This window comes from Geotrypetes seraphini, chromosome 10 (assembly GCF_902459505.1).
Source record: "Geotrypetes seraphini chromosome 10, aGeoSer1.1, whole genome shotgun sequence".
Lineage (NCBI taxonomy): Eukaryota > Metazoa > Chordata > Amphibia > Gymnophiona > Dermophiidae > Geotrypetes > Geotrypetes seraphini.
This window is the reverse complement of record NC_047093.1, coordinates 132,092,222-132,106,768: the sequence shown is the minus strand read 5'-3', so window position 1 is coordinate 132,106,768 and position 14,547 is coordinate 132,092,222. Positions and strand designations below refer to the sequence as shown.

Sequence of the window (14,547 nt, the reverse complement as noted above, 5' to 3'; positions counted from 1 at the left end):
ACGGAGGAGTTTTTCCTGCTTTCTAACCCCAGGACTACATTCAAACAGCAACGTTCAGATAAGTGACTTTCATTGAGAAAAATTGAAAAAACTAAAAAAAAGTATATTTGAAAGTGAGAGTGACTTTTATTGAAAAAATTGAATTTGAAAGAGAGTGTTTTTTGAAAGAGATTTATATACTATATCACTCGTACTTGGGAGTTTTTGACCAAGGATGTGTCTGCTGGTCTCAAATTATGTTTGAAATCAGCTTGTCTATGTGGGTAGCTTTTTAAAGCCCCTATTGGACACTGAGGTCTTTTCTCCTTTTTGGATATTATTGGATATGTAGACCTGAGTTTTTGAGGGTGTTTTTTTGGTTATTGATTTTTTGGACATCCTTGTCTTGTTGATTTGGATTTTTTTGATAGAAGGGGGCCCATATTTTCTTATTTATGAGAGCCAAAGGTAGCTCCCATGGACCCCTAAGGTGACCTCTGTTACAATGAATTTTGGTTCATTTCTGAGTCCTAGGGAGGGGGGGGGAGTTCATTATGAAGGAAAGACAGAGATCAGCTTGCAGGAGGGAAGTCAGAAATCCATCTCCTGGATGGGTCAGTGAGCTTTGAATGCTACAGAAAGAGCTCTGGGGATCTGTAGTCAGTCCAAGGCACAATCCCAGTGCTATTATCCGAACAGCCAAGCATGAAGATTCAATCAACACGTGTTCCTCTGTTCCCAGGCCCCACAAACAGAGAAGCATGCATTTCATTTCATTTAAAGAAATGTCAATCAAAGAATGATACAAAATAAACTAATATAAAAATGCAAACACAATAAAACAAATAAAACCATGACAGAAAATAAGACACAAAATGACACATTAAAATGGAATAAGATAATAAAAAATATGAAGCCTTTACACCTCTTTCAATAGAAAGCTTCAGACTCACCATCAAAATAGATTTATCTACACCAAGAATTCTTAACCTGGGGTCAGGAAAAGATTTCAGGGGATCCAAGAACTTGACTGGGGAAAAAAATACAGATCTAAGCTCTAACTGAAATGTAGCTTTTCGTTTAATAATAAAGGCAAAATAATTTACAGCCTATTTTGCCTTTTTCTCCGCAGGGTTGTTTGCTAGGCCTAGGCCTTTATAACGTATGTTTACGTTCTTGGCAAACTAAGATTCGGCGCCGGGGTCTGGCGGCAGCTAAATGCTTGATCGCCGCTCATTGGAAGCAGGTCACGGCACCCACTAAACTGGACTGGACTTTAAAGCTTAGGTTTATCAGTAATATGGAACTTTCTATTGCAAAGCGCCATGGTCATTATTATACTTATACCCGGACTTGGACATTGCTACTTGACAAAGTAGATTCTTCTGTGGGTGGGGGGAGGGGTTGTGGACGGGGGGGAGCTCTCCTGCAGAAACAACAGGTGGTCCCTCTTTGCTGGATGTGGAGCTTGGGGGTGGGGGGAGGGCAATGGTCAGACCCCACTTGGAATACTGTGTCCAACATTGGTCTCCCTACCTAAAGAAGGATATAAAACTGCTGGAGAGGGTGCAGAGACGAGCGACTAAACTAGTGAAGGGTATGGAGAAACTGGAATATGAGGATCGACTTAAAACACTGGGATTGTTCTCCCTTGAGAAGAGGAGACTGCGTGGGGATATGATCGAGACCTTCAAAATACTGAAAGGAATCGACAAAATAGAGCAGAGAAGATTATTTACATTGTCCAATTTGACACGGACTAGAGGACATGGAATGAAGCTAAGGGGGGGACAAGTTCAGGACTAATGTCAGGAAGTTCTGCTTCACACAGAGAGTGGTTGACATCTGGAATACTCTCCCAGGGGAGATTATTGCGGAATCGACAGTCCTAGGCTTCAAAAGCAAACTAGATGCATATCTCCTTGAGAGAGGCATATAAAGTATGGTTGGCTATAAAATAAGCCAGGTGTATACCTAGCAGGGCCTCCGCGTGTGCGGATCGCTGGACTTGATGGACCGAAGGTCTGATCCGGAGATGGCGCTTCTTATGTTCTTATGTTTGTGGAGTTCTGGTTATTGGTGGGTATCAGAGGCTTGATTGTATTGCTGGGTTTTCTCTGTGCTCTGTGGATCTATTGCTGGGATCCTTTGTATGTTTGTTTTTTTCTTGAGCAGTCCCTGATATTCACACTCTGGTTTGTATATTTCAAATATTTTCAATAAACATTTATTAATAAAAAAAATAATAATTTACAGCCTCTATTCTCCAAAAAATGCTTATTAACACAGCTGTGATAAGTGCAACTGCACAGTTACATCAGCTTAAAATGGCAAACTGCGGGATGTGCTCAGGACGTGGTAACTGCCAGATTGGTGCAAGCTAAAAAATAATTTTTATTTCTTTGAGGGGGGGTGTCTTTGGGGGTAGAGAGTGGGCATTTCTACATTAGAAACATAGAAAGTGACGGCAGATAAGGGCCAAGGCCCATCAAGTCTGCCCACACCAATGACCCTCCCCTACCTCCCTTTGCGAAGAGATCCCACCTTTCGATCCCATTTAGCTTTAAAATCAGGCACACTGCTGGCCTCAATCACCTGCATCGGAAGACCATTCCATCGATCCACCACCCTCTCGGTGAAGAAGTATTTCCTGGTGTCGCCATGCAATGTCCCTCCCCTGATTTTCCATGGATGCCCTCGTGTTGACATGGGTTCCTTGAAGAAGAAGATATCCTCTCCCACCTCGATACGGCGCGTGAGGTACTTGAATGTCTCGATCATGTCCCCCCTCTCCCTGCGTTCCTCTAGGGAGTAGAGCTGCAATTTATTCAGCCGTTCCTCATACGGGAGATCCCTGAGCCCCGTGACCATCCGTGTGGCCATTCGCTGGACCGATTCAGTTAGTACAGCTGCATTACCACACACATTATCTACTCCAGGGAATGGAGTAGATCTCGCTCCGTTCACGGAACATAAGAAGTTGCCTCCGCTGGGGCAGACCAGAGGTCCATCCTGCCCAGCGGTCCGCTCCCGCGGCGGCCCATCAGGCCCACTGCCTGAACAGTGGTCTCTGACTAATTTTATAATTTACCTCTAATCCTGTCCCTATAACCTTACCTCTACTCCTATCTGTACCCCTCAATCCCTTTGTCCTCCAGGTACCTGTCCAGACCTTCTTTGAAGCCCTGTAGCGTGCTTCTGCTTATCACATCCTCCGGTAGCGCGTTCCATGTATCCACCACCCTCTGAGTGAAAAAGAACTTCCTGGCGTTTGCTCTAAACCTTTCCCCTCTCAATTTCTCTGAGTGCCCCCTTGTACTTGTGGTTCCCCATAATTTGAAAAATCTGTCCCTGTCCACTTTTTCTATGCCCTTCATGATCTTGAAGGTTTCTATCATGTCTCCCCTGAGTCGTCGCTTTTCCAGGGAGAAAAGCCCCAGCTTTTTCAGTCTGTCAGTATATGAGAGGTCCCCCATACCCTTTATTAGCTTAGTTGCTCTTCTCTGGACTCTCTCAAGTACCGCCATGTCTTTCTTGAGGTACGGCGACCAGTACTGGACACAGTACTCCAGGTGCGGGCACACCATTGCACGATACTGTGGCAGGATGACTTCCTTCGTCCTGGTTGTGATACCTTTCTTAATGATGCCCAACATTTTTATGAACAAATGGGAAAACTAAAATTGGACAAAGCCATGGGACCGGATGAGATCCATTCTAGGGTGCCGAGAGAACTTGGATTTGTTTAATAAATCCTTGGCGATGGGAGAGGTTCTGCTGGACTGGAAAAGAGCGAATGTGGTCCCTCTTCACAAAAGTGGTAATAGCGAAGTCGGAAACTACAGACTGGTAGGCCTCACTTTGGTGGTTGCAAAGATAATGCAAGCTCTGCTGAAGGAAAGAATGGTGAAATCCAAGATCTGAGACAACATGGTTTCACCAAGGGGAAACCGTGCCAAAACAAATCTGATTAATTTCTTTGACTGGGTGACTGGAGAATTGGATCGGACGTTTGCTAGATGTAGTCTACCTGGAGTTCAGCAAAGCCTTCGACGCAGGTCCTCATAGGAAACTCATCAATAAACTTAGTGGGTTGAAGTTAGGAACCAAAGTGGTGGCCTGGATTAGAAACTGCTTGACTGACACACAACAGAGCGTGGTGGTGAATGGGATTTTCTCAGAGGAAAGGACGGTTAGTAGTGGTGTGCCTGACGGATCAGTATTGGGATCCGTTCTGTTCAGTATATTTATGAGTGATATTTCGAGAAGGTAAAGTGCGTCTTGTGCAGATGACATGAAGATTTTCGTGAGTAGACACGCCGGAGGGAAGAGAAAACATGACAAGAGATCTGCAAATGTTGGAAGAATGGTCTAATGTCTGGCAGTTAAAATTTAATGCAAAGAAGTGCAGAGTGATGCAACTTGGGAGTAAAAAAATCCAAAGGAGCTGATATGCACGGACAGGGAGAGGGACCTTGGCGTGATAGTGTCTGGGGATCTCAAGCTGCAAAACAATGTGACAAAATAGTGGATGCATAGAAAGAGGAACCGCCAGGGCACTTCTCGCAGACTGTCTTCAATAGAATAGCGCTTAGAGAGGATTCCCGCAACTGATGTTGGGTGCCAACATTTACACCTGCTGAAACTTGAATGCCGGTGCCTAATTTTGGCAAATGATAGTATTCTATAAGATCACACCTAACTTCCAGGGATGCCCCTGATCTGCCTATACCCCTCCTGTGGCCACGCCGCTGGAGTTGCGTGCTATGGAATTTAGAATATAGAATATCAGCCAGGGCAGATCTGTATAACTGCCTGCCTGAAATGCTGTCTCACCCCGACTCCTGTTGCATTTGCTGTCTTCCAGGTCAGTTTCCCCCATTGATAGCCTGCATTTGGTAAGTCCCACCCATCCAAAAGTATCCCAGTACAACTTCTTAAATTCAAATCTACTTGCGGCTCACGTCTAAGAAGCGCGCCCAAGGAGCAGATCGTGCTTCTTGGTGCACTCCTTTGTACGCCCTCTTCCTGATCAACATGTCCACCCCTTTGTCTCCTCACCAGGGCGCCTCTCTGGTTTTCACTATTCTCTGCTTTCTCATGTGTCTTTCAGCCCAAATTCTTGTCATCTGGGAAAGACCCCCGTATCAACAGCGGAACTAAATCTCATTCATTCCTTCTGCCAAGGTAAGATGTCTTGTCTCAATCCCACTAACCAATACAACACTACCCTCTCTCAATTTGTCTCCTTAACATCCTACATTCACTCAATATATAATACCATTTGATAAAAGATCTTATCTTTAACCATAAATTAGACCTTGTGTATGTGAACAAAAGAAGATGAGAATGAATAGACGGATGAATAAATTAAAAAGGATAGTTCATAAATATTCTCATTATAGTGAAAAATACCCCTAACCAGAATTAAAAAAAAAAAAAAAAAATATAATATATATAATGACATTTAATAAAAAGCCTTTAAATAAAGGGTCTGAGATCCAATTCCATATTCAAGCCATATGGAATCACTGTATTGAATTCAACAATATAACGCTGTTCCTCTTTTAACAAAATTGAATATGGAATTGGATCTCAGACCCTTTATTTAAAAGCTTTTTATTAAATGTCATTATATAAAAATATATATATATATAAATGTATATTATATATTATATATATACATTTATATATTATATATATATATTTTTTTTAAATTCTGGTTAGGGGTATTTTTCACTATAATGAGAATATTTATGAACTATCCTCCTTTTTAGTTTATTCATCCATCTACTCAATCTCATCTTCTTTTGTTTATACATCTTTTAAATTATACATACACATCTATTCATTTTAATTTTTATGATCCTCTTTTATTTGTACAGCTTTTAAATTTTTTTATTTTTATTTTTTTCTATTATATTATGTTATGCCCTCTTGTGGTGATATGGTGGTATTGCATTTTGTGATTTACTTTCAACTTTTTAGCCTTTTTTATATAGAGTTTGTCTTATTAAGTTCATTTTTGCTAGTAGGCTTTATATGATCTGATTAATGTTCGCTATTGATGGCGTCTTTTACAGCGACATTTAGTAAGTAGCGTCTTTCCTCTCTGCTACTTAGAATTTGAAGCTTTTTGTGGCGTTTCTATAGGAGTGGTGTATACCCAGTAAAGTACTGTATTTCTTTTCTGCCCCTTTTTACTTTATATTTGTTGGTCTTGCTTTAATTAGTGCATTCACAATGCAGGTGGGCTTGGTTATGGCGGCTCTGGGTTATTTTCCTCACTATGGCTTTCTTGGAAGGAAGTGTGGGCTGCACAGTAAAGTCTCAGTTTGAAATAAGGCCAAACACATATTTTAGGCTGACTATGGCGCCAAAGCAGAAACTGAAATCTAAACCGATATTTGGCCAGCCTCCAGTGGAAATGTAGAGGATTTTATTCTAAAGGAATTCTTGGCTCACTGTTCATGGTATAAGTTTCCTCCTCTTCGGTTTTCAACTGGATACTGACAGGATCCGCTTCCATTTTCAGGATCTCTACTGTGAGCTCAGCAGTGTAACTCTGGTTGCCTGTAAGTAGAATAGAAAAATAACTTCAGGTTTTAAAGGAAAGCTTAAAAGCTCCAAGAAAAACAACTCTTGCCTAAAACGGATGAGAATTTTAGGAGCTCTAAAAATACAGGTATCCTGCATTTCTGAAAATTTATTCATATACCGCAGTACCTTGAGAGTTCTATGCGGTTTACAAAAGAAAATTAAAATAATGACAATAGAAATGAATAACCTAAATTACAAAAGTTTTTAAAATAGATACATTTTCAGTAGTTTCCTAAAGTGCTGGTAAGAGACAGCGTTGACTATCAAACCTGCAATCTCTTTATCCCAAGAAGCTGCCTGGAAAGATAAAATTCGTTGAAAATAACTCTTATATAGACGACCCTTAACTGTTGGAAAACAAACAGGTTGCAATTATGTCTTGGGCAATCTGAATTAATAAGATAATCAGGTGCTAAACCATTTAAAAACCTTGTGGCATATGCATCCAAATTTAAATCCGACTAGCCTTAATTGATAACCAATATAATTTTGGGTGCGACATGATCCGACTTTTTCCAAAGTGAAAAATCAGTCGAACCGCTGTATTTTATATGATTCAAAGTCTGTGGAGATTCTTCTCATAACCCGCTAGATAAACAATATTACAGTAATCCAAGATACTTAGGGCTCCTTTGACAAAGGTACGCTACCGGTTTTTAGCGCGTGCACAAGATTAGCGCAAAAAGGAGGCAGTAGCGGCCGGCGCACGCTAAAACCCCTAGCGCCCTTAGAATTAAAGACTGCTTCAGCATTCTAAAGGAAGAAATATCAAAATATGGTCTAATAGATTGCTAGTTCAGGCACTAATCTTGTCCATTCTTGATTATTTTAACAATCTACCTGGGATCTTACAAAACAGTCCTTGGAAGATTAAGGTTAATTCAAAATACAGCTGTTCGTCTAATTTTCGGTTTGAAAAAACAAGAACATTCAGCCCTTAGCCAATTACATTGGTTACCATTTGAAGCAAGAGTATTCTTTAAATTTGCTTGTATTTGCTACAAATTGCTATTTGGATTATCTCCAACTTACCTTTCTCCTCATTTCGAGTTGTACAGATCGGCTAAGCCTACTCGTCGTTCTCACTTATTTACTTTTCCTAATCCAAAAAACTGTCATAGTAACATAGTAACATAGTAGATGACGGCAGATAAAGACCCGAATGGTCCATCCAGTCTGCCCAACCTGATTCAATTTAAATTTTTTTTTTTTTTTTTTTTTTTTTTCTTCTTAGCTATTTCGAGTTGTACAGATCGGCTAAGCCTACTCGTCGTTCTCACTTATTTACTTTTCCTAATCCAAAAAACTGTCATAGTAACATAGTAACATAGTAGATGACGGCAGATAAAGACCCGAATGGTCCATCCAGTCTGCCCAACCTGATTCAATTTAAATTTTTTTTTTTTTTTTTTTTTCTTCTTAGCTATTTCGAGTTGTACAGATCGGCTAAGCCTACTCGTCGTTCTCACTTATTTACTTTTCCTAATCCAAAAAACTGTCGCTATAAGAAGTGTTTTGATAGAACTTTAGCTTTTCAAGAAGGCAAATTGCAATCTTGGTTAGGCGATATGATCTGTCAAGCTGTATCCTATTGTTCTTTTAGGAAACTAGTTAAGACCTATGGGGCTCATAATCAAAACAAAAAAAACGTATCTAAAATCAGCTTAGGCCTTTCCCCTGCCTCTAAACGCATAGAGTGAAAAGAGGCGTTTTTAGAGGAGGGGAAAGGGCGGGAGGTGGGCCGACAGCAGGTATAACCAAAAGGTTTAACAAGTTGCCTAATTGGCACTTATACGTTTTGACTTAGACCAAGTCAAAACAGGTATAAGTGCCGAAAAGGGGCCAGCAATCAGCTCAGCAGCTCCAGCAACCTGCCCACCCCCCATTGCAATGATCGCGGCAGGAGAGATGGCTCATCTTTCCTGCCGCGATGGAGATCCCCCCCCCGAACCATGGCATCTCCCCTGCTGCGATCCCCCCCCCTGAAGTGCTGCGGTTCGGGTGGGGGGATACCCCCCTACTGAACCGATCTGGGCAGGAGGAAGCCCAACCCCTCTTGCCCTGACGCAGTCCCCCACCCCACTAAAATACAGGCAGGAGGGAGCCCAACCCCTCCTGCCCCCAATTTAGCCCCCTTCCCCGAACTGAGACAGGCAGGAGGGAGCCCAACCCCTCCTGCTCCAACGCAGCTCCCCACCCCCCAAACTGATCCAGGCAGGAGGGAGCCCAACCCCTCCTGCCCCGGCGACCCCCACCTCCCCCAAACCGATCCATGAGCCTAAGGCCCCGCCCACAAGAGGTGGACCGGCCTAGCAAAAGCTCCGAGGTTGCCCGGGCTACCAGATGTTGGACAGGGGAAAGGAGAAGGGGTACTACTGGACAGGCTGCTGCTGGACAGGGGGAGCAGACAAGGGGTGGATCCTTATTTCTGACAGCTGTCAATCATTTTGACATGAGGCGTACCCATTACACTACTCAGGACATCAAGGGTAATACGACGACAGCTCTGATGGGCATTCAAGAAAAAGAGTTTCAAAATTGTTTTGAAGGGTGGACTAAGCGCTGGAATCAGTACAGTTTCCCAAGAAGAGTACTTCGAAGTTGACCGTAGTGATATTCAGCAATGAGATATGTAGCACTTTTTCTAGGATGAGCTCATGAACGTAATTGTCCGACATCATAGATTAACCAGTTATAAAGTTCGGTCTGAAATTTTAATGGAACCGATCGCATTAACACAGGAGGAGGAATATCCAGTGAATAATAAAAATTTGCATAGTTAACATACAGTTTCCTAAAGTGAACCCCATTTGCATTTTTAATAGAAGTCCAGGACAAATCAGAAAAACAAGCATCCTTTAGAGATGTTATTTCTGATACATCTGTATCTACAAGATTTGCTCATGAAGCGCTCAAATTATTTACTTTAGATTCACAATAATGAGCCAAATCTTCTGAAATAGGAGGAGTTGCTTGAGAAATGAGTGACATGAAAGATTGAAGAAACTAGCCTAAACAATTCTTTTGTATTAATAGTATTTAACCCGGGGGTCACGTGATACACGCCATCTAACCAGATGTGCGAATCGAGGGCTCCAAGACAATCCTGCCTATATCAGCAAAAATTACTATTTAAACTCTGTTTTACGAGACCACTACCAAGCATGTTATCCAGACCATCATTGTGGATTTGGTGGCCGGCTTTCAAGCATGGCAGTGTACGGAATGCCAGTGAAAGCTAAAAAATCTATACGAGACAGAGCCAGCCTGCATAGTTTCAAATGCTTCCCAATTCTACCACTTCCCCCGGCAAAGTTTGCAACTGGGCCCAGGAGATATCAGTATCGGTAACAGCAGTGTTGGATGACTGGCTCAATAAACTCCAGGCTGCGGTTGACGAGATCAATGAAAAGTTTGACACTCACTCGAGCCGCCTAGCAGAAATAGAGCAGCGAGTTTCCAACCGAATTTCTGATGTCAGAGAAAGGGCGGGACTGCGGCAGAGGAAGCAGCGCAGGGCTCAGAGAAGGGGCGGAACCGCCGGCAAAGGAAGCAGCAGGGCTCACTGGTATCGGGAACCAACGGTAGGCTGCTTCTCCGTGCGGGGGAGGGGGGGCTGGGGGATGAATCGGACGTCGGGGGGTGCGAGCGGTCCTTCAGGGTGGGGGTGCAAGCGGTCCCTTAGGGTGGGGGTGCGAGCGGTCCTTCAGGGTGGGGCATCAGGCTTTCAGGGCTTTCACGCACGTTATATGCGTGAAAATACGGTACTTCTTTCCCTGCCATGCCGGTATTTTCTGCATTATATTGTAAATGCTTTCTGTCTTTATCTGTTTTTAAGTCCATTATTCTAATTTGTATTTTATCTGTATCCCATGTATTAGCTCACCTTGTTGTGAACCGCCTAGAACTTTTTCGGTATGGCGGTATAGAAGAATAAAATTATTAATATTATTATTATTATATATGGGACTTATATGTTTTCTTGGTTTTGTTCTCCTAGCTGGGAATGGTTAAATTACGATTGGCAACATTCCCCAATCAAGAGGAAAAAGGTGTTATGTTTAAATGATTTTTATTATTCCAGCAGAAAGAAGCCAATACAAACAGTAGTACCATTCAGGAAATAACATTTTCAACAATATAATCAGTTCCCCTCCCATCCCCCCCTCCCCTCCCCTCCCCAAGAATCCATGGCCAGTCCAACAGCTGAGAGTGGGAATAAAATCTTAAAGATTCAAAAGTCTACTGCGAGCACGTGGTGTGAGGTCCTGCCAGAAGTGCTCCCACACCTGACACCAGTGTTGCGTGCACTATCATTAGGGATCTCCATTGTGCATATGACGGGGGATCACGGGAGAGCCAGTTGGCGAGGATGGCTTTTTTCCCCATCAAAAGGGCTCTGGAGATAAATGCTGACATTCCCCTGGGTTTGGGCGAGGCTATATTATAAAATCCAAATAACGCCCTCAGTTGCGGAAGCCATCGCCTTCCCCAAAGCGATGTGGTATATAGGCCAAGATGTCTCCAAAACTGTTGGATTGCGGGGCAGGCCTAAACATGTGACTCAAAGATGCGTGAGCCTGAAGGAAACAGGTGTTAAATTTGTTTAAAAAGGAGCGGGTGGATATTGCATTTGCTCAAGAGACGAATCTCTTTATGGGGAAAATGAAAAATTAAAAAGGGACTGGGTGGGAGAAATATCTTATTAATCCTATAGCAGCCGCCAGAGAGGAATGGCCATTTTAATACTCATAAGATTATTCAGGAGAAAGAGAGAAGATACATCATACTCCTTGGAGAATTATAGGGAAACAAATTTCTCTTTGGTAACGCATACATACCTAACATTTATAACCATTCTCTTTTCTCTTATTTGATCTCTCAGATAGGCCAATATAGTGAATAGCAGGTATTCCATTACAGCTGAACCCTCCATCAATTGTAAATCAGCTCGGAAGAGGCAAAAAAGGTCACAAATTGAAGGGAGTGAATTTTCTGATTAGCCAGTTGAATCTCTTGGATAGCTGGAGGCTTTTACATCAGAATGAGACAGAGTTTACATTCTTTTCCAACCCGCATCAAGTGTATGTGAGATTGGATTATTGGTTACTAAGTAGATTACTTTTTCTTTGATAAATGAGGTGAATAATCTGTGATACGGCCTTATCTGATCACTCTCACTCTGCAGATAGCCTCAGATCCGACTGAAAGGACACGGAGGTTTCCTAGTTATCTTATGGGAGACAAGGAGAGAAATGGCTGGAGTATTGTGCATTTAACCTTACTCCTCATGTTGACCCTGGGACCTTTTGAGAGGCTTCTAAAGCTGTGATGCGGGGGTATATCATTGCATATATCTCCCTCTCTCTCTCTTTCCTCCCTCCCTCCGCTATGTTCAATATTTCACTCACTCTTCTTTCATCCCCTTGGTTCAGCTTTTCTTTTTCCCTTCCCTTTTCTCTCCTCCCTGCAGGGCTTGCATCTCTCTCCTTTCCTCCAAGCCCCCTTCCCATGGATCCAACATCTCTATCCCCTCCCTTCAGCACCCAGGGTTGAGTCTGGCACCTCTCCCTTCCCTCCAACTCCAGTCCCTCCACCACATAGGTCCCCAGCACCTCTTTCCCTTCCCCCAATCCCCAGACCAGATCCAGCACCTGAATCCCTTCCCTTCAGCTCCAGCCAGTCCAGCAGCCCAAGCAACTCTTTCCTCCATCCCAATCGTGGGTCAAATGGCAAAAAAAACAACAAAAAAACACAATTCCCCTACTAGCTTGGCCCCTTTGCACCTCCTGCCCTGGGCCTACCAGCCTCTTAGAAGCTTCACTGATGAAGAGGCAACGTCACAGGCCTGCTCCGGGACCTTCCTCCAATTCAGTTCTTCCATCCAATGTAACTTCTGGTTTCTGTTTAGTTCTCCCTGGACCAAAACGTGCACATAACAAATGAACAAGAAAGTCCACCTTTTTCTTTATCGCTTTTAAATTATGGAACAATCTTCCTCCTTGCATCCACTCAGAAACGACATTTGTGAAATTCAAGGCTCTATTAAAATCTCACTCATTTAAGCTGCCATTGGATTCCACAAGTACTTGATTCTTCTCCTGCTAGTTCACCTTTTCTGATTATGACCCTGAAGGAGGCTTGACGGAAGAGACAGACTTGTGATGTTCTTTCTCGGATGAACGTTTACTGTGCATGCTTGTTCTGTCCTATCATTTATTGTGGAGTTCCTTTCTTTTTGAGTTATATTTTATGTACACTGCCTTAATCCATCTGTTGGAAAAGGCGGTTGATTAATCAAGAACATATATTTTTTGTGCCGACGTTCTGTTAAAGGGGTAGCATATGGTCCAGAGAGAGTTGCCCTTTGTTATATATGTTATATTGTGTAAGCCAAATGATTCCTAGCTGACATTTGTGGGATACAAAGTTGGTATGGAAAATTTGACCACATCACCAATGCCTACCTATACTCCCATTGGCTACCTATACAAGCACGCCTTCAATTCAAATTATACTGTCTATTATTCAAAGCAATAAACGGTACAGCCCCCACCTATCTAAACAATCACCTAAACCAGAACCTTACAAGACAAAGGAGAACTCTGACCCCATTTTCCCAACCCCCACTCAAAGGTACTCAACGCATGAAGATGTATGACAACCTACTAGCGACGCAGGCAGCGAAACTAGACCCCTCCATCACTAACTTGCTGACAGCAACAAGTGACTACAAATCATTTCGAAAGGAAATCAAAACCCGGCTATTCAAAAAACACATCCAGCTGTCCTAACTCTCCCCATGTCCTTCCCCCGCCCTCAAAATAACTCCCCCTCAAATTGATACTCATCTTGCATTCTCTCCTCAAAGTTTCAACTAAGAAACCAGCCCCGAAATTGTTATAATTCTATAACCGGCCAGTTGTCTCCTGAGTTCTACTCATATTGTAATTTCTCCTCTGCTCGCAACCTATCTTGTAACCTCTCCTCTAAGACTCAACTATGTAACCAGCCCCTAGTGTGTAATTTTTCCTGGAAATGTCCAGTTTTCTTCTGTTGTAATCCGCCTAGAACTGCAAGGTGCAGGCGGAATAGAAGTCACTAATGTAATGTTGTTTTGTTTTTTTAAATCTTTATTCATTTTCAAATCAAACAATTAAGTGCATACAAATGTATCATAAAATAATTTCAATATAGCACTGTAATTATCTAACATATTAACTATAATAATGTTAAATTCCTGCCCTCCTCCCCTTCATCCCATGCTCAATTAAAATAGAATATGCAATATTATACAACAATATTATAACATCTCATATTTAATTACATCCCAAATCCACTAGATAAAACTAAGAAAGAAAAGAAAAGGAACAGAAAGGAACAATGTCTATTCGTCACAATATTTTTCCAATGGCCCCCATATCTTTGTAAAGTTATTATATGTCCCTTTTTGTACTGCTATTACTCTTTCCATCTTAAAAATATGGCACAACGAATTCCACCAGAATGTATAATTAAGATTCTTATGCTTAGCACTAATGTAATGTAATGTATATGTACAAGAAAGAGTTGTTAGCTGCTATTACTATAGCTATGCATTTTTGTGAGGAATGTACAGTGGTGCCTCACACAACGAACTTAATTGGTTCCAGGAGCAAGTTTGTTATGCGAAAAGTTCGTTATGTGAAACGCGTTTTCCCATAACAATACATGTTAAAAAAAATAATTCGTTCTGCAGCATAAAATATGCTAAGATGACATAAAAAAAGATAAATTTGTCAAAATGGTGAAAATGGTGGTCTTGCTGAGGCCAAACTCTTTGACGAGGTCACACTGTTTTACCCCACATTCACTCCTTCTAATTATTTCCCGTTTCATTTCAACAGAAATCACCTTCCTGCTTTTTTTAGAAGCCATGATATCTAAAAAATATTGAGTTTATCTTAAAAGGACGACTGCCGTGATACG

General features: G+C 42.1%; 1 protein-coding gene and 1 pseudogene across 3 annotated transcripts in view; one reads left to right on the top strand and one right to left on the bottom strand.

Moving 5' to 3' along the window:
- Positions 1 to 14,547, top strand: part of LOC117367671 — a 154,901-nt pseudogene that overhangs the window by 88,872 nt on the left and 51,482 nt on the right.
- Positions 1 to 14,547, bottom strand: part of LOC117367632 (zinc finger protein 271-like) — a 204,055-nt gene that overhangs the window by 155,204 nt on the left and 34,304 nt on the right. Inside the window, exon 8 of one of the 3 annotated variants that reach the window (XM_033960391.1) lies at positions 6,445 to 6,552. The exons of the other annotated variants lie outside the window; for them this stretch is intronic. Coding sequence (XP_033816282.1) covers positions 6,445 to 6,552 — 108 coding nt within the window. The remainder of the gene's footprint in view (positions 1 to 6,444; positions 6,553 to 14,547) is intronic. 3 annotated transcript variants of the gene reach the window in all.